At 47.8% G+C, this 25,265-nt stretch overlaps 1 protein-coding gene across 1 annotated transcript in view; it reads left to right on the plus strand.

Annotated features, from left to right (window-relative positions):
* Positions 1 to 25,265, plus strand: part of LOC310819586 (protein diaphanous homolog 3-like) — a gene marked incomplete at its 5' end in the record, with an annotated part of 212,911 nt that overhangs the window by 79,464 nt on the left and 108,182 nt on the right. Inside the window, 5 exons of the mRNA XM_083690891.1 lie at positions 2,190 to 2,308; positions 2,437 to 2,501; positions 5,818 to 5,922; positions 10,959 to 11,285; positions 12,841 to 12,955. Of these exons, the coding sequence (XP_083547017.1) occupies positions 2,190 to 2,308; positions 2,437 to 2,501; positions 5,818 to 5,922; positions 10,959 to 11,285; positions 12,841 to 12,955 (731 nt within the window). The remainder of the gene's footprint in view (positions 1 to 2,189; positions 2,309 to 2,436; positions 2,502 to 5,817; positions 5,923 to 10,958; positions 11,286 to 12,840; positions 12,956 to 25,265) is intronic.

Raw genomic sequence — 25,265 nt, forward strand, 5'->3', positions numbered from 1 at the left:
ATCTCTCAATTATCCTCCTCCTCGTTTTCTTTTCTGTTGTTCCAATCCTTCATCCGCCCCTCTTCCTTTCCCTTCCTCTTCTCTTTCCCCGTCCCGCCTCTACTCCTCCTCCTAATCATCCTCCATCTCCTCCTCCTCTTCTTCTCGAGGTGGGTGTTTGATTGTGACCTCTCTAGTTATCATCAGTCTGAATAAAATCTCGGTTAATCGTCAAAACAATGGATCCTGTCTTGCCCTGTATACTGTCGCCCTCGTCATACAACACACACACACACACACACACCCCTGATATAATGCCTTATGAAACCTCCTCACCACAATGCAACACGGGGGAAGCAACCCATCCCCTCTCTGCTCTGCTCAGCGTCACCCTCTCCCACTCCTACAACTTCCCAACGACATCGGCCAACAAAGAGAATGCCGTTTCTTTCATCTTCTCTCCATCTGAAGAGGATGTAGCTCGCCCGTTTTAATGCTCCTCTTTCAAAGGCCTGTTTTATGTCGGATCTCCGCTCACAGCTGGAAGCCAGTTAAACCTGGGCTTGATCAAAAGATCACACCCTAATCTAAATAATATGAAATGTATCATCCACAATTTTCCAAAACCAATCTTTTCTAAAGTGCCTGGCGCTCCAGCTTTCGCCTAGCAGACAGTCTTTGTCATTAGTTCCATAATGTATGATTAATCTCTTTCTTCTGAAGTCATTATGGAACACACCTTCGCCTGCAGACGAGAATACTCTGAATGGTGTCTCTCTGTGTGACTTTCTACATCCGTGTCTCTCCTCCCTGTCTTGCCATGGAGGTGGGTCTTGATGTCTCTGTGCGTGCGAGTGTCGCTAGCGTTTTCTTTGGATCGCTTGTATGATATAATGCGTTGATGAAGTGCACACAGGTGGCCCATGGAAAGAGTTTCCAATGTGATATTATGGAAGATGAGTTTCGCTCCATCTTCCTCAACCTCTCCACCTCTCTCCAACTTCCCCCCTCTCTCTATCTCTCCCCCCCCACCCCACCCCACCTCACTGGGACATGCTGTTCTAGTATGATGCTTTATTTCAGCTTGGCTACAATAACTCAGCTAAGCACTTAGCTTTTACGTTTTATAAAGTCTTAAAAGCATTAATTTTGTAACTTTAACTTTGTCACATTAGTTTCACAGTTGGTCACCACCTGTAGACCCTAATGGTTTCTAGCTCTGTTTAATGTCCCTAAAAGTGACAGGTAGCAGTTAGTCTATCAACTTGCCAGGACTCAATCACTCAGGTGCGTGAGCCTGTTATATAAATGAACCATAGCGTGGGTGGGCAATGGCAACCAGCCTTGCACTAGTTGTGACATCTATGAAACTTTTTCCTTGCCCTTGTCTTCCTCCTCCTCTTCCTCCATATCCTCTACCTCATCCCTCTCTTCATCCATCTCCTCTAACTCCACATCCACATCCTCCTCCTCCTCATCTACCTCCATATCCTCGACCTCCGTGTGTGTGTGTGTGTGTGTGTGTGTGTGTCAGGTTGCTGGATAGCCCCGCTGCAGAGATTAAGTGGGCAGTGTTCCTTATTGATTTTGTCTGAGAGCCATAAATTGTGTTGTAGCGCTCTAAGCTACGACGCGTCTTGTTAAATTCTTATCTGAAATCAAGGTCTCTTCAACCTTTCCACCGCCGGCCGAGCGTCAGGCCGTCAGGATGTGATTGGACACGTTTAGGAGGGGCGGAGGCAGCGACCCTGAGTCGGAGGCCGTTGGCAGAAGCAGCATAAAAGGCTGTTAATGTGATTTTGACAGTGACACAGGGTGGACTGTCACCTCTGCAGTACTGTAGGAGCACTGCAGCTGCGCTAGCTAGCACCGAGGGGGGGGGGGGGGGGGTGTGTGTGTGTGTGTGTGTGTGTGTGTCCGTCTATCCGTCCAGAATTGCTTCTAAATCAGTCAGGCTCTCTCCTGTCAGCTCTCACACACACACACACACAAACACACACACACACACACACACTTCCCATCCTACCATTTGACACGCACATCAGGTTTTTGTCTTTGTATAACAAATTAGTTTTAAACCTCCCTGTCTGTGAACACAGTCGAGATCTGTTCGTATACTGCTGGATTAATTACCTGCTGAGTTTACCATGTCTCTCAATCTCTCTCTCTCTCTCTCTCCCTCCCTCCCTCTCTCATTATCTCTCCCCCAGACCCCAGTATTTTAAGATCATAGAGGAGTGTGTGTCTCAGATTGTCCTCCATCGTAGCGGTACAGACCCAGACTTCTCCTACCGCAAACGCCTGGATGTGGACTTCAGCCACCTCCTAGGCAAGTGAAATGCCACCCGGAGGCTGTACTGTGTGGAAGCACTGCAGGGAGAAGGACAACTTTTCTTTCTCTCTTTCTTTTCTTTTTCTCCCTCCATCTGCCCTGACTGTTTGTTGTTGTCTTTTCAGAGGTGTGTGTGGATAAGGCACGGGTAGAGGAGTATGAGCAGAGAGCCTCAGAGTTGGCTCAAAAGGCAAGTACACACACACACACACACACACACACACACACAGTCCTTTCCTTCACCTTTTGTGGCTCTCCTCTACATTGCATTCACAGCGTTGTGTAACAAGGAGCTCTGCCTTTGAAGGCCATTGAGGAAGGCCATTTAAATTCCCCTGATTATAAGAAGATTACTAGAAATCGTTAACACAGTCGTTTGTAATTAACACAATTCCAAGATTAAAAAGAGGACTGCATTGATTCTCTCAGGATGCTGCTTTGTAAGTGTGGGTAAAAATGAATGTTGCCGTAGAAACTTGATCTCTGCAGGCTCGGAACCTCTCTGGCCTCTCTGAAAACACACACACTAAACATGATAGTTTTTTGAATAGCTTTCATATTCTTTAAAAACGTCCCTACCATACACTTTTTGAGTATCTTACTTGTGATAACGTGTCTGTGATCTCTTTCATATGATATCAGCATTTACAAAGCATACACCGAGCTGAGCCGGTGACTGCAGAGCAGGGCGGTACAGGCGGTACAGCCGTGGGCCAGAGCTGGACTAAAGATAGCCAGTTTGGTCCAGCCACGGGATTTAACACCGAACACCCCCTACTAGGGTTGTGCTGTATACATTATCTCACTCCTTTATACCGTCCTAAAAAGTTCCCGGGTTTTACGGTGTTTGTATATTAAAAACGTAGCGCTGCAAGTGGCTGATGGGAGCAGTCTTTCTCCATATATTTAATATCCATGGAAAAGCTAAATTACGTTACAGCTATACTGTCTCCCTCACATTCGATAGCAAAAAGATTTAAACAGATACAAATACAGATACAAATACAAACATAAAACATAACAGATACGTGCCCAATATCAACTTCTTATTCAGAATTTCTGAGGAGTTTTGCCGTGGGCGACAGATCACAGATCTCCCAGAGAGGGAGGGAGCGCTGTTTTTTCCAAGGCTGCTGAGAGCACGAGGGGAGGGGTAGGACTCACTCACACACACTTTCTAAAGTAACAGACAGCTACTTTTCAAAATAACAGACAGCTAAATGTGTCTTAATATAACACAGTTGCAGTAAACAAGACAATTCCTCAACTTAACTTTCCGAACAACTATATACACTCACTGGCCACTTTATGAGGTACACCTGTTCAACTGCTCGTTAACACAAATATCTAATCAGCCAATCACATGGCAGCAACTCAATGCATTTAGGCATGTAGACATGGTCAAGACGACCTGCTGAAGTTCAAACCGAGCATCAGAATGGGGAAGAAAGGTGATTTTAGTCACTTTGAACGTGGCATGGTTGTTGGCGCCAGACGGGCTGGTCTGAGGATTTCAGAAACTGCTGATCTACTGTCAGCTAAGAACAGGGAACCGAGGCTACAATTCGCACAGGCTCACCAAAATTGGACAATAGAAGATTGGAAAAACCTTGCCTTGTCTGCTGCAACATTCAGATGGTAGGGTCAGAATTTTGTGTAAACAACATGAAAGCATGGATCCATCCTGCCTTGCATCAACGGTTCAGGCTGGTGGTGGTGGTGTAATGGTGTGGGGGATATTTTCTTGGCAAACTTTGGGCCCCTTAGTGCCAATTGAGCATCGTTTAAACGCCACAGCCTACATGAGTATTGTTGCTGACCATGTCCATCCCTTTATGACCACAGTGTACCCATCCTCTGATGGCTACTTCCAGCAGGATAACGTGCCTGTCACAAAGCTCACATCATCTCAAACTGGTTTCTTGAACATGACAATGAGTTTAGTGTACTCCAATGGCTTCCACGGTCACCAAATCTCAATCCAATAGAGCACCTTTGGGATGTGGTGGAACGGGAGATTTGCATCATGGATGTGCAGCCGACAAATTTGCAGCAACTGCGTGATGCTATCATGTCAATATGGACCAAAATCTCTGAGGAATGTTTCCAGCACCTTGTTGAATCTATGCCACAAAGAATTAAGGCAGTTCTGAAGGCAAAAGGGGGTCCAACCTGCTACTAGCAAGGTGTACTGAATAAAGTGGCCGGTGAGTGTATATCGGTGTTTAAAAAAAAAAAAAAAAAAAACGTTTTATTTACATACCTGAATATTGAGCCCAATACAGATACTGTAGTTACCTCTCAGTACACCCCGATTGGAAAGCAGTTTTTAACGTAGGTGATTTTGGCAAAAAAAGAAAGACCAAAAAATAGGCAAAAACAAACACATCTCTCTCCCTCACTCCTGTGTGTGTGGTGTGGCGTGTCTGTGTGTGTGTGAAGCGAGTGTGCGGCACCAGCCCCTCCCCCTCCTGCTCTCTCAGCTGAGAGAAAAAAGAAAAAACCCACTCTGCCTCTCGCTCATCAGCGCTGGCGGCGGCAGCGTTACATATTGTGAATAGAAAAACAGCTCTTAATCTGGGAGTTTAATAGATAATGGAGCAGAAATGTTATGATGGTATTGAAAAGTGCACCGTGGGCATTTTCAAATCCCGCGGGTTACCGTATTACTGTTGTACCGCCCAACCGTCCCCCCCCACTGTTACCCCACCCCCCACCCCCCTACACCAGCCTCGGCTCCCACCGCACATGAGAGACGAGTAGCTGATAAACAAACTGACTGCATGTAAACACACACACACACACAAACAACATCATCATGGCATAGAGAAAGCTGTTTGTTGCTGTGATTAATTAAGCATCCACACACAGCAGGTGATGTTGCGGACTAGGTGTTCCAGCTGTGTGTGTGTGTGTGTGTGTGTGTGTGTGTGTGTGCGTGCGCGTGTGTGTGTGCACGTGTACGTGCACGTGCACGTGCCAGCCAGCCACATTTTATGAGAATGAGGAGAGTTTGTGGGTTGGGGTCAATACCATTTCAATTCCGCCATTAACACCAGCACAGCTAATGTATTTGGTATTCCAATTCAGGTATCGGAAAATACCATTAACATTTACAATGCAGAAATGAAATTAAACTGATTAATGTGAATAGCAAAATAGCAATCGATGGATGTGAAATGCAATTGAGCCCAACCTTTCTGTAGAGAGAGGTAAAAAAAGTAGAGAGTTTGTCCTTGTTAGTCCTTTCATCATTGTTGGCCACATACACACACACACACACACACACACACACACAGGTAGATCTATAAACTTGATGGTTGTTGAATATACCTCAGCCTACCCTAGTTGTGGCCTTTCACTCTTCATGTCAATGTTGGCTTTGATGAAGAGCCACTGTGACAATCAGTTTTCTCCAAGCATAAGTGTTTGTTTACCCTTAAATAGAAGGACTGACGTGTGTGTGTGTGTGTGTGTGTGTGTGAGCGCACGCTTTCTTTTTCCAGTTTGATGAGGAGTTTGTGGGCAGACAGGAGGCGCAGGCTCAGCTGTTGAAGAGTGAAGAGAAAATCAATGAGCTTCAAGCAGAACTACAGGCCTTCAGATTCCAGGTACTACACACCCACCCACGCACACACACACACACAATTGTATACAGTACAATAAGTAGCAATCCTGGAACTAGTACTTCAATATTCAATACTTCTATATACTATACTCTCCTATGTGGACATGCATGGTATTCAACTGGTGGTTACATGATTGGATTTCCCCTCCAAGTCTCCAGTGTCAGAATCTGAATTATTTTATTTGTATATATATATAAGTATATTTGCACATACAGGAAATTGACCTGGTGAGGTTGGTGCATGGACATGAAAAACAAATAGCAAATATTGACAAGAAATTTACAAAATAGCAAAATATTAACAAAATAGCAATAACAAATGTACACATTTACAAAAAAGGGCAGCAGAACAATACATCTTGTAGGCTGTGTGAGACTAAGTGGCAATGAGGCTAGAGGCTGTGAAATGGTTGTGGGGCATGTACACTATAAATTAGAATAATTTTAAATAATTATAAATTACACTGTCAGTGCATTGTGTGTGTGACAGGGTGGGTGGGGGGGGGGGGGTGGAAGTCCCAGAGTCAGTGAGAGGCAGGGGGCTTGTTTGTGAGTCCCACTGCCATGGGGAAGAAACTATTCAGGTGGCGCGAGGTTTTAGTCTTGATTGACCGGAACCTTTTCCCGGATGGAAGTCTCTGGAAGAGGTTGTGACCAGGATGGGAAGGACCAGTGATGATCTTTCCTGCTCTCTTATTGGTCCTGGAGTGGAAAAGGTCCAGGAGAGATGGCAGGTTGCAGCCGACGACCTTCTCGGCTGACCGAATGATCCGCTGCAGTCTGCCTTTGTCCATGGCAGTGGAGGCAGCGAACCAGACGGTGATTGATGAGCTGAGGATGGACTCAATGATGGCCGTGTAGAACTCGACCATCACTTTCTGCAGCATGTTGAATTTCTTCAGCTGCCGCAGGAAGAACATCCTCTGCTGGGCCTTCTTGATGGTGGAGGTGATGTTCTCCGCCCACCTGAGGTCCTTTGAAATTATTGTCCCCAGGAATCTGAATGACTCCACAGTGCTAACTGGGGAGTCACAGATGATGAAGGGGGGGGTTGGGGCTGGCCTTCTCCTGAAGTCTCCTACCATCTCTACAGTTTTTAGGGTGTTCAGCTCCAAGTAGTTCTGGCTGCACCAGGAAGCCAGGCTGTCAACTTCCTCTCTGTAGGCGGCTTCATCCCCATTGGAGATTAATCCAATGAGGGTTGTGTCATCCGCGAACTTCAGGAGTTTGACAGAAGGGTGGCTAGAGGTGCAGCTGTTGGTGTAGAGGGAGAAGAGTAGTGGAGAGAGCACACAGCCTTGTGGGGCTTCGGTGCTGATGGTCCGGGGCTCCGAGACAAGCTTGCCCAGCTGTACCTGCTGCTTCCTGTCTGTCAGGAAGTCAGTGATCCACCTGCAGGTGGGCTCAGGCACGCTCAGCTGGAATAGCTTGTCCTGGAGAAGAGCTGGGGCGTTAGTGTTAAATGCAGAGCTGAAGTCCACAAACAGGATCCTAGCATAGGTGCCGGGGGAGTCTAGGTCCTGGAGGATGAAGTGAAGTCCCATGTTGACTGCGTCGTCTACAGACCTGTTGGCTCTATAGGCAAACTGCAGTGGGTCATGGAGGGGGTTGGTGATGGCCTTGAGGTGGGTGAGCACAAGGCACTCAAAGGTCTTCATTACCACAGAGGTCAGGGCGACTGGTCTGTAGTCATTAAGGCCTGTGATCCTGGTGGATGTTTTGAAGCAGGCAGGTGTACCGTGCATTCAACCAGTGAAGTGTTTAAAGATGTCCGTAAACACTGGAGACAGCTGGTCTGCACAGTGCTTCAGTGTGGAGGGGGAGACAGCATCTGGTCCAGCTGCCTTGCGGGGGTTCTGTTTCTTTAACAGTTTGTTGACGTCTCTCTCCTGGATGGAAAGAGGTGCGATGGGGGGGAGGGGGCTGTCTGGGTCCATTGTGTAGGGGGGGGTAGTGTCTCTGTCCAGGCTGGGAAGAAGAGGTGTGATAGCTGTGGGGGAGGGTTGGTTGTGTTGGTCAGAGTCAGGACTGCTCCATTGTCGAATCTACAGGAGAAGTCACTCAGGTTGTTTGCATGTCAGGTTGGCTGCAAACTGTTGTTCTAGCTTCTTTGAGTACTGTCGTCTGGCCTCCTTAATCTCCTTGCCCGAATGTGTACTTTGCCAGTCTAAACCTTTCCTTGTCTCCACTCCTGAAAGCCCTCTCCTTCTCCAAACGAAGCTGTTTGAGTCTTGCTGTGAACCAGGGCTTGTCATTGTTGTAACTCACCCTGGTGTGTGTTGGAATACATCTGTCCTCACAGAAGCTGATGTACGATGTCACAGACTCTGCGTATTCGTCCAGGCTGTTGGAAGCAGTCTTATAAATGTCCCAGTCTGTGGTGTCTAGGCAGTCACGCAGCTCCTCCACTGCTTCTCTGCTGCTCCAATTCTTAGATATCCGCACAGCAGGTTTAGAAAGTTTTCGTTTCTGCCTGTATGCCGGGATCAAATGAATAAGAGCGTGGTCAGATAGTCCCAGAGCCGTGCGGGGAAATGCGTGATAAGCTCTGCTGATAGTGCTGTAACAGTGATCCAAAATCTTCTCCTCCCTGGTCGGGCATTTGATTAACTGTTTATATTTAGGGAGTTTGTGAGTTAAGTTGCCCGTGTTAAAGTCCCCAAGGACAATGACTGGGGAATATGTGTTCACTCTCCTTCTCTCCACTCCTAATATTTGGTCGGCGAGTTGATGTTGAGCCACTTTCACATCAGCTTGTGGGGGTATGTAAACTCCAGCCAATATAAAAGAAGTGAATTCACGTGCAGAGTAAAACATTCTGCAGGTGATGAAAAATGACTCCAGGTCAGGAGAATCACTTTCACGTCGTTGCACCAGCGTTGATTTATATAGAAACAGATCCCTCCACCTTTCGCTTTGCGTGTAGAAATCGTCTCACGATCCGCCCGTAACAGCTGGAAGCCGGGCAGCTGTACAGCAGAGTCCGGTGTAGATTCCACCAGCCACGTTTCCGTGAAACAAAACAGAAGAGAGAAAAGTTTCTATTTTTCCTGATAAGAAGACGCAATTCGTAAACAAAGAGAGAGAGAGAATACTCCAATAGCACTGCTTCTCTTTCACATATTCCCTTGCATCAGGGCTCAGAGAGGACAGACACACACACACACACACACACACACACTCACACTCATGTTTTTAGCTGCCATCTCTGTGACCTATCGGCACAAACTTCACATAGATGATAGAGGGTTTTGTTGGTGCCTGTTGTAATGGCTAGCAAGAGGAAATGTGTTCCCCAGCCTCCATCCACACCGTGGTGAAGTAGTGAATGAAGTGGTGAGCTCTCACACGGAGGCCTGCTCTTAGAGTCCACACCGCTGGCTCTTATGTATTGTTGTTGGTTTCGCTGGTAGATATACTTGAGTATTTCCAAGGCTAGAACTGTGGAGGGTTTACCAATTTAGCTTCTTTCTTTCTCTTTTTATCTTATTTCTTTTTTCTTTTTATCCATCACTCTCTCACACTCACACTCTCTCTCTCTCTCTCTCTCATACACACACCCACACACAAACACTCACACACTCACTGTCTCTCTCTCTCTCTCTCTCTCTCATACACACACACACACACAACACTCACACACTCACGGTCTCTCTCTCATACATACACACACACCCACACACACACACTTGTACATTCAAAGAGACTTCTCTACCTCCAGTGAGAGAAGCAGGCAGCAGCAGTAGGGACATCTCACAGAGAGAGAGAGGGGGCCCAAGGCTGACCTTTGTGTGGGTCTTTAATCTAAAACTGCTCCCTCGATCAATAAACCATTTTCTCTGTACCATACCATTTGTGGAGCTCTGTTGCCCTGGTTATACCATTTGATTTTTAGCTTTGAGAGAATCTTGTGGAGTGTGTGTTGGAAGGTTTGATCAGTAAACATGTGGCCATTAGAACGGTGATGGCTCTGTCCTGCCGGGTGACTGAAGGTGTCTCCCCTGGTCCTGCACACACACACACACACACAATGAGGCAGGAAAGTCGTGTCTCCACAAGACCCCTTCACACACGAGGGCTGTGGTCTGATTTATACATTACCCATTTCATTATGTATTTATTTATTTATTCATTTCATTATTCATCCTTCTAAGCCATCAGATATGTACTGGACAGTGTGTGTGTGTGTGTGTGTGTGTGTGTGTGTGTGTGTGTGCGCGTCTGTAAAGGGCAGCCTTATGATGTAACATACTTGTTAGTAAAAACACTTATGCTCGTCCTCGCCTCGAAGGCTGTCACTCAAACCAGTTTCATCTCAAGGCTCAGCTCTTCAACAAATAACACACTTAGAAAGCTGTACATTCAGCCTTACCGTTTAGACCCTACATTATTGCACACATTGACATTGACATTGATTGTGTAGAATACATTTCAGTCATTAATTTATTTCTCTCCCTCTGTCCTTTTCTCTCCATCTCTCTCCCTCTCTTTTCTTCTCTCAATCTCAGTTCAAGGTTATCACACAGCTGTGTGCTTTGATGTCAGATTGCCTCTCATAGCACACAAAACCTTTTATGGAACTCTATGTCCTGCTTAGGGACAGGTTTCTCTCCGCAAGGCGATCGTCAATAGACATGATCAATGGACAGACAATGTTTTTTGTTGAAAACATTTAATTTGACTTTTATGTTAACTATATCAGCCTGCAGTTGTTTTTCAGCAGTGCTGGACGCAAGCAATCACTTAAGAGAACAGGTTAACACAAACTTCAATACTGATGGTTTGTGATGTATATGGTGTTGTACTGCAAGTCTTTCTTTTAAATGGTAGTGATGCTCTATTGGTTTTTCAGTAAAATGGCTGCTTTAAATTGGTAAATGTACATCGAAGAGGTGCCTGCCTGGGGAACAGATGAATCTTTTAAGGGTTAGAGCCTATGTGATTTCGTTTCGCTGTGTGTGTGTGTTAAACATTTCTGTCCTGTTGTTTGTTTGTTTGTTTGTTTTTTCTTCTCTGTAGTTTGGAGCCGTGCCGGTAGGGCTCTCCTCCGCCCACCCTTCCGAGGCCTCCCTCTTCCCCCACCAGCCTCCACCTCCTTCCCCTGCACCTGGAGGCCCCCCCGGGGGTCCCCCTCTACCCCCTCCCCCACCTCCACCTCCTCTCCCCCCTGGCTGTGGCCCCCCACCCCCACCAGGAATGCCTCCGCCCTTCGGGGTCCCCCCACCACCTCCTCTGGGATTCGGGGGGGCACTGGCCTCCCCCCCTCACCCTGTGCTGCCTTTCGGCCTCCGGCCCAAGAAGGAGTTCAAGCCTGAGACCTCCATGAAGCGCTTCAACTGGTCCAAGGTAAGACCGCCACCCACGCCACCTGACCCACAATCACGTTAGCATAGCATTGCCACATTAGCCTGAGATAATCTAGGGCAGTGGTGCTCAACCTGTTTCTCTGGGGGCGTGAAGGCACTCTCACAGCACAGCTAGGCAGGCAGGTACCGTCTCATTCTACGGTATGTTTGGTTTCTGTATTGAAACGTTTTTACAGAGCGGACCCCTCATGTTCCATACGGCAGAGCTTAACTTTGTTTTTGACATTGTCTAGCAACACCTGAACAGTCCAGATGTTTCTGAAGGCACGAGGAGAACAACTTTCTGCCTGTCTTTGCCAACAGTCATTAAAAAACAGCTTCTGCAACTCTCTACGATGTGTACGATGCTCAGATGCTATTGTCAAACGGCCTTACGTTCTGCTCCAACAGATGCTGCCGTACCTCTTCGGAGTGATATTAGTTTACTCTATTACAATTAATATTTAATCCGATTTTATTTCTCCACATCCGTACAGCTGTTTAGCAGGCGGTACCATATGCTAGTATGTAGTGGTGTGATCATCTGGTATCAGGACACGAGGAGACCCTAGTGTTGTTCTACAGCTGTATGAGACGCAACACGCTTGTATATTCATGAATAGATCCCAAAAGTTGTCTTACTAATAGGACTTCAAAGTTAGGGCCCCTTTGAGGGCTCTTCTGTTATTTTGTAAAGTTCCCCGCTCTTATTTAGAGTTTAATGAAGCTACAAGGAGGAATAGATGCTGTAATTACTGTTGTGAGCAGTCCACTCGACCACATCTGTTACACCACACACACACACACACACACACACACACACACTGTTTCTGACTCAGTCGTTGGGATGTGTGCACGTCTCCACACACATCGCACAGCCGATAGAAAGAACTCTGCACACATTGGTTACCGTGACGTCTAAGGCTGCGCTGTAGCGTCCGCGGGCCGAGGTGTTTCAGAGATGCCTGATTTAGGACGGCTTTTGGCCGACAGACCTCGTGGGCCGACTCTTCCTCTCGAGTGCGTCTCTCTGTGTGAAGGGGTGTCGGAGGAACAAGGGGGAAGGCCCTCTCGTCAGTTTGAGGAGGTGTTTCTGTTGTATTTATGCTGCTGTTTTGAGTCTCTGTAAGGCCGAGGTCGATGGCTTAGTGAGGGCAGAACGGTCCGGTTCAGGAGGGCATCTCTGTTTCAGTGCTGCCTGTTACAGCGTACAGGTTGCCAGTGGCACCAGCCTCTCCCTGTCAGAGCCAGCTACCGTAAGCTGGGAGGCAGAGCTACTGTAGCATATTGCCATATGTTCAATTCCCTTATCTCCCTTTTTTATCTCAAATCTCTCTCTCTCTCCTCCTATGTGGGCGTGATGCTTGGGGAAATTGAACCAGTTGTATGTGATTTAAAACTGTTGTGCTGTCCATGATGGGTGTGGGCTGGCAAGGCTATGAATAATTTGATGCACATGTAGAGCAGCTGTATGTTATGGATGTTTTTTTTTGTTTTTTTTCATAGTGTGTTTATGTTAATTGTTGACCCCTGTGTGTGTGTGTTTGTGCGCGCAGATCCGCCCCCAGGAGATGTCAGAGAACTGTTTCTGGGTGGTGGCAGACGAGGATCGCTATGACATCCCTGACCTCCTCAGCAGACTAGCACTCACCTTTGGCTCCCACAGACCAGGTCAGAATACACACCCTTCTCTCTCCCTTTCCCTCTCCCTCTCCCTCTCCCTCTCCCTCTCCCTCTCCCTCTCCCTCTCCCTCTCTCTCTCTCTCTCTCTCTCTCTCTCCCTCTCTCTCTCTCTCTCTCTCTCTCCCCCTCCCCCTCTCTCCCTCCTCATTAACTCCTCTGTTCTGGACCATATGAACCCACTGTCCAGGGTAGTTGTGTGTGTACATGTCCAGTAGCTCATTTACCCATAAAGCCCTGCTCTCTCTGCATGGCCGTGCTGCTCGTCTCTCTCTCTCTCTCTCTCGTTCCCTCCAGCCAGTTCCTTCTCTCCGCTGTGCTGCGACGCCTCGTGACCACGGCTGTCTTGGTCCAATTTCCCTCTCGCTGGCTGGGATGGTGGAGACCGGTCTTCACATTATAGCTTCAGTAATTAAGCAGCGCTGCACAATGAAAAGTGTGTGCATTCATGTCGATGGTGCATTAGGCGACATCTTCAGCCCTGGTACTAGAGACAGATACTGTGTGTGTGTGTGTGTGTGTGTGTGTGTGTGTTTCCATCAGCCTCCAGGCTTCTATTAACAGTTTAGTTTCCTTTTTTGTCACCTTCATTAAGCGCGTTGTAGAATCTGCATCAAAGCAGAGAACACTCATTTGTTACGGTTCAATTTGGTCTAATCTCTGATGCTATTTTATGCTGGAGACCAGAACAGAGGCTTATCATTAGGCCTGATAGTGATTCTCTCTCCTGCCTTGCCTCCTCTGGGGATTCAAAGACTCCCTCATCCCTGACTCCATCCATATGATCCTCAGGCCAGTGCGTTTGATGTTCATTCCCTTTCTCCGACATCTTAAATCTTTCCTCGCTCCTGGCCTCCTTCTCAGAATGCGTTGGATGAGAAGGAGGCCGAGGGCAGAGGCTTCACACCTTCTCCCCAATGGCGTTTTTGAAGAGGAGGCGAGGAAGCAAGGAAAGGTTATTGAGACGTGGACGTCGAGTCCTACCGTGCTGTTGTCTCTCCTCTTCTTACACGGTGTGTTTGTGGTTGGTTGTTGGGTTGCAGCGGGACTCGCTCTTACCTGTACCAGTTAGTGAATGATGAATGAGTGAAGAGCTATCACAGCTCCAGTGGTGAGGTTGAGAACACAGATATGTTTGTGGGGGGGAGGGGGGGGGGGGGGGGGGGGAGGAGAGAGAAATCAGCTGCCTCTGTTCTCTCTATTAGCCCCCTCCCTCATGATTTATTCACTGTGTTCCCACTCCTGCAGCTGTCTAGCCTAGCCTAGCGTGCTACGTAGTTTAGCTTCACGCCATTTTTGAATTATTCATCCTATGCATTATCTACCTTGTCACAAACGCTACATCGTGCGCAGGGCGCAGAGAGGCCCCTGGAACACGCGGTGGCATGTTTTGTGGCGACGCGCTGCTGAATTATGGAGACGGTTTAAAACACCACAGGTACACAGACAACCAGGCAGGTGGCAGAACAAGCGTCTGAGATGCAGTCGCTCTCCTGAGGCCAGGTAACTTTGTTCTAACGACAACACAACACAACAGCGTCTGTTACGGCAATGTTGTTTCAACGAGGCTTGGCTTATCAACGTGGGGGTTGTTAGACTACAGAACTACACGGTGTCTGTGAGGAGACTCCACAGGTGTTCTCAGCTCACTTCACTGTTGGAGGGTCATTTTGGCTGTTTAAAAGAAAGACGTGTATAAGTTTAGGTTTTACCTGACTAGTTTAGTGATGTTGTTGTGTACTGTATGCCCTAGAGTTGCCTAATGAGATGATTATTAGGACAGGAATGATTGTTACCTCAGAAATATCAAACTTTAATGGCAGGTCATGTAGTGTTAGTTTTAGATAGGGTGATGATTTCACGTAATTCTAAAATGAGTGCTTTTGTAACCCCCCCCCCACACGCACGCACACAGGTATGTCATGCTTATAGATAAAACATGTCTTGTGTGTGTTTCTACTTTCTCAGAAGTGGGATCTCCAAGTATGACACCCTCTGTTGTTTGATTTCTTCTCTCTCTCTTTGTTGTCCCAGTCTGCTCTTCCACTTTAAAAGGGGGTGGGGGGGGGGGTTGTGTCTGGCATGGTTTTCCCCTGTCCTCCAGAGTGCTACTCCAACTGTCAGAGCAGTGTAGTCACAGGAGCCGCCCCATATTCAGGCAACCCCACCCCCCCCAACACACACACACACTTCAACCAGCCAAGGCATCCCCCCCCCCCCCCCACCACCACCACAGCATGTCAGATTAGCTTCGTCCCACTTAAGAGCAGCAGCATCTGGATCAACATTAAACTTTAAACTCCTACAATCTCTCCACTTCTCCGTTTTCCGCCATCAAATATTCATCACAGTCTTCTCGAGCTCCCTCACTCTTCCCTGATGATCCGAATGTTTGTTTTCTGAGTCGAAAAAGAGTTCACCCGCGTGTGAGTTTATATCAAAGTGGAAGAGGGAGCTGCTTTTGAAAGTTCTCAATATGGTGGTTTGTTAGAATTTTACTACAGGTCAACCCCCTTGAATGATCCTGTATGCTGTTGAGAGATCCAGGTGCTGTGAGACAGTGTACATCTGTACTTTTAAAAGTGTATTAATGATACAAAAGCATCAAAATGTCTCTACACACCTTGATGGTACACACGCCTCCATCAGGAACCTGGACCAAACAATGATTTGTAGCTCAATTGAACCTCCTTGATTAAGAGTCGTTACATGAGTCTACACTCTATCTCCCCCCCCTCCACAGGTTGATTAAATTCATGTATTTATTCATTCTGCAATTCAAAGGAGGATGTGTTTGTTCTACCAGAGGTGTGAGGGTCAATTCCATTTTCTGCTCATCAGTTCTAAAGGTAGCAAATTGAAATTAATGGCTGTTTGACACTGAGAGACAGGTTAAATAAGAATAATTACGTGTGTGTGTGTGTGTGTGTGTGTGTGTGTGTGTGTGTGTGTGTGTGTGTGTGTGTGCACTAATATGAAGTGATTTCCTCCGCTCCTTCTTCTAGTCTCTATTCATTAGCCTCTGGTCTCCTCGGACACAAAGGCCTCATAAACTCTCCCTCTGGTGAATTAACATTAATAAAGACTCTCAATTAACAGGACAAAACACGCAGAGAGGTTGTTTGTGTGTGGTCTCTGAGGTGATGCTTGGCCTGTGTTTAAGGCTGTCCTTTTAATCAGGTTTAATAAAGCAATCACTGGCCTGTAACAGGTGGAGGGGAATTACTTGAATTTTAGATTTTAGACACTGGGGTAGAGGTAGTGTTCAGGAAGTTCAGCTTGAAGTTTGTGTGTGTGTGTGTGTGTGTGTGTGTGTCAGGATTGAGTAGAGCTATCCAGGTGTTTCAGCCTGAGGGATTCTACAGCATCTGGGGGCCAAAGCTGTTCCCCTCCCCTCCCCTGTGGGAGCTACGTGTCACTGGGGAGTGTGTTATTTGTGTGTGTGGCTGCAGGTGTGTGTGTGTCTGCAGGTGTGTGTCACGGGCGGAGGACTAGATTGCCACACAGCTGGCTGGATGGATCTCAGTCTCCTCAGATTCTGCAATAGTCCCATCCCTTCCTGTGTACAGCAGACAGCTGGTAACACTGTCCTGGGTAGATGGTTGATCCCATAACACCATCAATCTCTACATTTGTCTCAGAGGGTCAGATACAATCTTGACTGACTGTCGTTTCTGTTGCTGGTGATATGCAAAGGTAGTTGGTTGTAGAGATTGTATGCGAGAGTGTGTAGAGGGGAAATGTACAGCTGATTTTTTTAGTTGCGAGAGAGAGAGAGAGGGGGGGGGGGCAGATGGGAGCGTTGATCCTCAGGGTTGAGATCACATGCGGGTCTTATCACCCACGGAACAGCCCCCAACCCCCCCCCCCCACCGCTTCGCTTTTGTTCACACTGCGTGACCAATTCCATATCTGGGTGATATGTAGGATTTAGCACACTGTCCAGACCACTGATCATCGTTATTCTAAGTGTGTTTGGTGTGTGTTCATGCGTGTGTTGGTGTGTGGCGGAGGTGTCACATGCCTATACAGTACGTGGGTTGCACATGTGCTAAGTCTCCTCTCTTACACACACGCCGCCTCCTCCTCCTCCTCCTCCTCCTCCTCCTCCCTCCCTCCCTCCTCTCTGTCTCTGAGTGGTTAATGAAGCCCAACTTTTCTCCTCTCTTCCATCTCTGACAGCATGGCCATCTATCATCCAGTTAGATAACTACTGTAGCACTCCTCTCCTCTCCTCTCCTCTCACGAGCCGCCCGTCCACTGTCATCCTCCTGACGATGCAAGTCATTTCACTAGACCAGCGCTGGGCGGGATTATACACACCGCAGTCTGCTAATGAAGTTTGGAGAGGGTGGCGGGGGGGAGGAGGACAGCAGAACTCTCAAGGACCCTCGTATTTCCGTGGGCTTTGACAAACACGCCGGCATACTAAGTATCCACTCGCAAACCTACTGTAATATCCACTTCATGCCGTGTGTGATGCATGACTGGAGATGGAGAAAATCATCTCTCTCTCTGTCTCTCAAAACACACACATACACACCCCATCTCCCCCCCCCCCCCCCCCCCACACACACACACACTTGCTCCCAGCCTAATAAGCTATGCCAGCGCAGAAGGGAAATGGGTGCTGTTATTGATCCTCTGAGATGACCATCACTTAGCAACCCTCCACGGTGGATCAATCACACAGGCTGAAACCCTACTATCACTGAGATTGATACAGCACCAATCAGAAGCAGATACGTGCAGCACTGTGTCATTGGTGACAGGTGACATCAGAGAAGCCTTTATTTCAGATGCGCCCTGTTCGATATTTTGTTGGCCAGCTTTCCTTGAAAAAGGGAAAAAGTAGACGTTGGTCTAGGCTGGCCTGAAGCGTTGATACTAAATGGATTTAGAAAGCCTGCTTCTTGCGTATGCACCCAACCTCCTTCATTCAGATGTTTTTGTTATTTTTCTCCTCAAACAGCTCCTCATCTGACTAGAGTTGAAACTATCGAATAAGGCTTTTTCACATCACTGCTGACACAGAGATACATTAGGTGTGTGTGTGCGCGCGTGTGCGTGTGTGTGTGTGCACGTGTGTGCGCACACCTCTCTCTCCCATGTGCTCCCATCTTATTTTTCAGAGAACCCAGTCTCTCAACTCCATTTAATCTATTTCCCCTTTGGATCAATAAGAGCCGTTTTGCCAATATAGCAGTCCACACTGCTAAGTGATGTTAAATCTCTTCAGCCAAGCCCAGGAGCTGTGAAAGAAGGTTCTCAGAGCCCTGTGGACCGACCCGTGTTCCTCTCCTCTCCCTCTCCTCTGCAATCCCTTTATTACTAGTCTTTAGGCTTCACAACTGGAGGATCAATGCAGCCTGTTTGTTCCCCCCTCTGAGCTCCATGTGCAAATATACCACACTACTGCTGTCTGCAATGGCATTAGCACACACACACACACACACATACGCACATACACACACACACACACCCAGATCAGATTTAAATAAGATGTAAGGTGTTCTGTTCAGTCTGATTGTTAAATTGCCCTGGAAGACTACGTAAGGCTCATGAGATTGATTGATGGTGATGTTCTATAAGTAACAGAAGAACTCACGCTTTCCATCTGCTGCGAGGTGCTCCTCCAGTGGCCCTGCCTGTACACACACACACACACACACACACACACACGGCTGTTACGTCTGTGAGCTGACAGGAGCCCAGGCTGCTGGCTGTTAAACACAAGCAGACTGATGGGTCTGAGCCTTCCGCCCTCCGCCCGCTGCTCACTTCCCAGTCTGATGGACGAGCGGCCCTCTCCTCCGCATCTGGCCCGAGCAGCGCCTAATTGGCAGTTTCTGTGTCTTTGTGGGCGACGGGAGAGAGAGAGCCGGCTGTTGTCAGGGTGACTGACCCCTCGGCGGAAGAGCGACTCCCGGGGACCGTTAACGCTGTGGCCTTGTTGTTGCCACGGTGACCGGGTGCGAGACGGAAAGCGGAGGAAAGGAGACGAGAGGAGGGGAGCCCCCCTGGAAGGCGAGATGTCACGCCTGGAGGGGCTTCATCCTGTAAACGCAATCTGTTAATAATCACACACGCGCGCACACATACACCATGATGCCACTCTGCAGGGGAGGATGGGGAAGACGAGAGAGGCTAGTTTTTCTCTCACTAAGACACATCTCTCTGGGTGTTAAATGTAAGTATAGCGGTTGCACAGGCAATGAAGCCAGTACTGAGCAGACACCAGAGTCAGTGAGTTCACACACACACACACACTGTGTCTCCTGACCCCCCGCCATAGCTGAACCCCCCCTGCTTTAACACCACAGTTAACAGCCTATGCTACACTACTCACACAATGTTCTGCTCACTGAGTGTGTACTCCCCTCTCCTCTCATCCTCTGCTAACACACACACACACACACACACACACACACACACACAAACAAACAGACGCATGAACTCCAGCTCAGTGAGTGTGTACTCTCCTCTCTTCATCACTCAACCCCTCATGTGCCCCCGTCAGGACTCTGGCCTGTGCTACCCAGGGTTAGCATGCCAGCACTATTATCTCTGTCAACATTATTAGCATGTTGCATGTGCGTGTCTGTGTGTTGTTAACGAAAGGCTGCGGGATATGGTCAGCAAATCCATATCTGTGTGGGCGTGCGTGCGGGCGTGCGTGCATCACACGACAGAGAAAATAGAAGACCGCTACAATAGGATTGCTTCTGGGAGTGTGTTTGCCCTATAAAAAAATGCGCGCATAAATTGTTCAGGCACATTCTTACCAGTTCTTGACTACGGAGATCTCATTTATACATGCATTTATGCATGCAGCCGCCACCACGTTAAAATCGTTCAATGTACCATTGTCCCTACATATATGAGGGATTGTTTTATGTTCGTAAAGTAGGGCTCCTCTGACAGAGACCTCGGTCTCAGTAGGACCTCCCCAGCCTCAATAAAGGTTTAATGCATCGAGGAGTGTGTCTGTGCGTGCGTGTGTGTGTGTTCAGTTTTGTCACACACATGTTCCCGTCAGCTCAATCTGTTCTGCCCGAGGAGAGGAACCGGCAGTCGTGGTTTTATTTGTAGGCGTCTTTGGAGACAGTTTCCTCTTAATAGAATGTATCATGAAATATGTAGCGTTAACACATGAGTTAAGAGTTAATCTGAGGTCAGGGCGGAGCAGCCAAGACAAAACCACCCTGTGGGAATTATTCATCAGTTCGTAGCTTGGTGGAAACAAGGTGTGTGTGTGTGTGTGTGTGCATGTGCATGTGTTGCATCTGCCTTCACGCTCTCTCTGCAATAGGTCAGACGGCAGGGATCTGTGTAATGGACTAGTAGACTAGGTTTAATGGTGTGAAAGGTCATACACGTGTTTAACAGCAGTTTTGATGAACAGGTGCACTCACACAAGCACAAACTCATGCTGCATACCATAGAAGGGAAACATGTGTTTTAATAATGTCATCAGGAACCCCAAACTCCAATTCTCTCAGTTGTCTAAGACTGAAGATCAGGTTGTTGTGAGGCCAGATCACGTACAGCAAAGCTGGGTGGCGCAGAAGGAGTCTAGGGTGGCATTTAGGCCGCTGACGCACGCCCTGGCATTCACCACTTCCTGCATGCACACACACACACACACACACACCTCTGCAAGTGCTGAGGGGCAGGCAGCTGAGACAGGGGGATGGGGCCATATAAATCAGGTCTAATTGTGACCTGCTAAAGTAAATCAATGCGTGTCTCTCAGATAGGATTGTACTTAGCCCCAGGAAAGACTGTTGATTTCCAATTTCCTTGCTCATTAAAATGAAATGCACTCATTCCATATTGGTTAATTATGACGCTCTGCCAGGCTTAGCAGCTACGCACATGCACGCACGCACACACACACACACACACACACACGCACACTGTGTGTTCTACATGACTTGAGCAGTATGTTGCGAGAACGGGTCTCAGATCACAGATTTTCTTCTTTCTTCTGCTTCTCTCATTTCTCCTCTCTCCTGAGCAGTCTTGGCCGTTATCCAGCACCAATCAGTGAAGGAGAAGGCCAGGACACACACACACACACACACACACACACACACACCCCCCCCCCCACACACACACACACACCCCCGGCTGAACTATGAAATCCCTGTGTTTGGGCTGTGGTTTAGTGAGATCTGAGGCAGGATTGGAGGGTGTTTCTCTGTTCCTCCAGAGCTAAGCTCCACAGAGAGGTGAGGTGAGGAGACGTGGTCAGGTCTGGTCCAGTGGAAGCCAGCTGTAGACTCCTCCTGGGGGAAAGTTAGAGAAAGGGTGGGTGTGTGTGTGTGGAGGGGGCGCAGCCTTTGATATGCATTAGGCTGCTCAAAGGCTGCTCAGATGTGGAGTTAGTATCCTCTATACCTCTCCGTCTCCTCCCCTGCTCCCACGCTCCGTCCCTCCTCCCCTCCCTCCCCTCATGTTGCCTCTCAAACAGTCATGCTGCAGTAGCTTGTGGATCTGCACGCTTTGGCGCGTGTTCATTAGTAATCAATATCTGGTTCCATTAACACACAGAGGCATGCACACACACACACACACACACTGCTTTGCCTCCCTTTCATGAGCGAGGCTTAGGAGTTTACTGGCCATCTTTGAAGTGCTGGGCTGACCTGATAAGAATGAGACGGTGCAGAAAGAAGGAGTGATGGAGGTGTGTAGGGACTGAATGAGTGAGTGGTGAGAAACTTTCTGAGTTATGTCCCCATCCCTACTATGCCACCCCCCCCCCCCCCCCCAACCCCCTCCCCACCCCACAGCAGCAGAGTGCAGAGCATTGGGACTCTGGGCACGCTTTCCTATTTCTTGCCAGTGCCTTTTTGTGATGCTATCACACGGCCATACCATGCAGCAGAAAGGTTATATTAGTTTATTCTCCGCAGATTAAATCTCATATCTCTTATAAACCAATTTTCCCATAAAACACAGATAGTACAACCTGGGAACTCTTCAGAAAAGGTTGTTAGTGTATTATTTATGTGTTATTATTGTTTTGCTGCCCCTCTACCCCCACCAAATCAAAATAAGTGCCGCAGCAAACAAAGGAAAGTTGAAATGTATAAAATGACTCAGATACTGTATGTGGATTTGCAGCCGGCACGGGGCTGTGATCTCCACTCTTTCTCTCTCTCTCTCACTCCACTCTTTCTCTCTCTCCAGCTCTCTCTTTACCATCTTGCATTATTCAGGTTTATTTTTCTATGACTCATACTCAAGGTCACAGGGTGGGTGGCAGTGACCCGTGACCTCCTCTGTTCTAGCTATAATAATACAACTCATCACTGCCTCTGAGAATGGACCTCGAGAAATATATATTTTTCCCCTAAATAACAAGGATTTTGCTATTTGTTGAAGACAAAGGAAACAATACAGAAGCACCCAGAAAGTGGATATTGAATTTTGTATTTTCTGTGTGTATGAATGAGTTGCCATGATAACAATTGCGTCATTGAATGTATTAAGTGCTTCAGTATTTGAATGTATTAAGTGCTTCAGGGGTTCCGGTAAAATGGGGGCACCCACAAATTGCCAGATTGTGATTGTGGTAACCAACTTGAATGGTTGCCCAACCTGTCAACTAATGATAATCTATTTTATTTTTTATGATTCTTTTCGTCAACACTTCTAAAAATTGGCAAATGACAGATAGTTGCCGGTTAAAGGAACCCCTTGCTTCATGTTCCATTCATATCGTGTTCAAATTAAGCCGAGTGTATAGCATGTGCTCAGACCTAATCTTGTTCCCGGACACTTCCGCCCAAATCTTGTGCACACTTCCGCAATCAAATATTAAAAAAATACTTAACTCACTAAGTCCAGTCGCACCAAGGCCAGGTTTGAGAGGTTGTTATTCCAGCCTCTAACCCTCTACAACCCACCAGAGGAGCAGCATGTTGGGGAGAACACGTCTCCCTGGTGGAACGTAAACATCTGCCAATAAAAGGCTATCTGAGTTGTAAGCACATGAGGGGGGGTGCAGGGTCGGGGTTGAACGGGGCGGATGGCCTAAACCGCCCTGCTGTCAGGGTAATGATGCTACAGGGAGTTCTGGAATAGCTCTACAGCTTACAGCAGTCCAAGGGAGGGAGGGAGGGAGGGAGGGAGGGAATGGTGATTTAACTGTGCAAGTAGCTTGGACGCAAGCCCAACCCAACTCTATGGGCTTCAACATTCTGGCCCAGACCACGCTTCAGTGAGTTGATGTTAGCCCCAAGTAGTGAGAGCGTGTGTGTGTGTGTGTGTGTGTGTGTGTGTGCACGAGCAGGCTTGTGTCTGTTTCTGTGACTTTGTTACGGGTATGGGAGGTATCTTACACATAGAAAGCACCCCTATTTCCTCCCGGGGTACTTAAAAAGTTGAGTCTATTATAGGGCCCCTGATGTCGCTGGCGTTTCTAAAAGGCTGCGGCGCTCCAGTCGAGAGCTCTTTTCCACTTTGATTAGAGAGGAGGGGTGAAGCACAACGCAGAGCAGCATCGGGGCCTACAGTACAGAAGTCATTAGTTTTAGGGCTTTCAGGTGCACTGTGAATAGGTGCTGGGTTAACGAGAGTTAATGGTGAGATCCATGAGCGGGGTTATCTCATTGTGATGGTGAATTAAACACTAGCTAATGATGCGACGGCGTCCCAGTCAGCCGTGCCCTGAACCCTCTCCTCTGTAAGCTGCTCTCTGGAGACGGCTGAGTTTAATTGCAGTCTTTCAGAGTACGGCAGTGTGGCTGAGCCGCGGCAGGTGTGGGTGCCTCCACCTCAGCCACGGAGACAGACATGAAATGAGAAATGGGAAGGAAGGGGAACAGGGGCTCGGGGTTCTTTAACCACCTGGGAAACGTGAGGAGAGAAGAAACTGCAGGAGTTCGTTGTAGTACCGTCCTCCGCCACTAGAGGCGTTGGATTTAAAGAGTAGGATCTGTAATTTCCCAAGTGGGTTGGGCAGAGAGGGGCATGCTTCGCAGCTTAATTCCAAAGCGACCCCTAGTCTCCCTCTGTAACCACTTTTTCTAGGTAACGTTATTGAATACTTATTAGAAATATGACAAAAACACCATCTGGCCCCATCATAGGGTGAAGTGGAGGAGCTATTAGCATATTGTGTTAGTCCCTTTCACATCCTTTCAGATCTCCAGGCAGCACCTGGGTTTGGTGGGGTGCGGGGTGCGTGGGCTATGAGGTGATGTGGAATTGGGCCGTCTTGTCTTGTCCGTCATGGCTGTCCTGACCTCTTCACTCTTTGTGTCTTCATGGTCAATTAGAGTTCTTAATGGCTTCTTAATAAGATCTCAGTCTGCTGTCAGATAAATGGCTACTGTTCCTCACTCACTTACTGACCTACTATCTCTCTCTCTCTCTCTCTCCTGCTTCTTATGTAAGCTGTAAGCTTCCAAATGGTTGAGAATGAGATGGCCAGAACTAACCACAGGCCTAACTAACTACTTCTCTCTCTCTCTTTTTTCTTTTTCTGCATTTCTCCCTTCTGCTCTGCTGCATGTCCTACCTGCCTTGATGCTCTGCTGCATGCCCTGCCTACCTTGATGCTTTGCTGGAACAGAAACCAAAGGTCAGTTTTGTTCTTTTCTACTTTAAACATAACTGTCCATTCTTGTTTATGTTTCCTCTAACTTCACTGACAACATTGTATGGTATTCAAGCCAGGAACCATCAAGCCTTGTTGACCATCAAGTCATTGTTTTTTTTTGTTTTTTTTCTATCTTCTCTGCCCGTGATGCATGAATCATAAGCCACCATCATATCGACAGCACTATGATTATCTATGAAGCTCCTGAGCCATACTGCCCTGTCTCCCACATCCAATGCCATCTAATCTGTACACTGCTGTGTGCTAACCGCTAGGCCTAACCCTCCTGTTTCCCCCGGGCTCGTAATGTAGCCTTGTCTGTGCCTGTGTGTGTTGTAATGACCCGTGCTGGCATGGGAGAGATAAGTGGCTTCCATTAGAGTCGCCCTGCGGCATGGTTCTCTATAGGGGGTTGAGACTCTGGAACCAACGTATCCTTCATGTAAATGTCACAGTGGCCCTACAGCAGTCGTTCTCCACTCTCTCTGAGTCCTGAGAGCAGTCAGTTACTCTCTATCTACTCTCCCTCTGACTCCATACAGCAGTCAGTAACTCTCCACTCCCTACAAGTCAGTAACTCTCCACTCCCTCTGACTCCCTACAAGTCAGTAACTCTCCACTCCCTCTGACTCCCTACAACAGTCAGTAACTCTCCACTCCCTCTGACTCCATACAGCAGTCAGTAAC

This window comes from Argentina silus (genome assembly GCF_951799395.1).
Source record: "Argentina silus genome assembly, chromosome: 19".
Classification (NCBI taxonomy): Eukaryota; Metazoa; Chordata; class Actinopteri; order Argentiniformes; family Argentinidae; genus Argentina; species Argentina silus.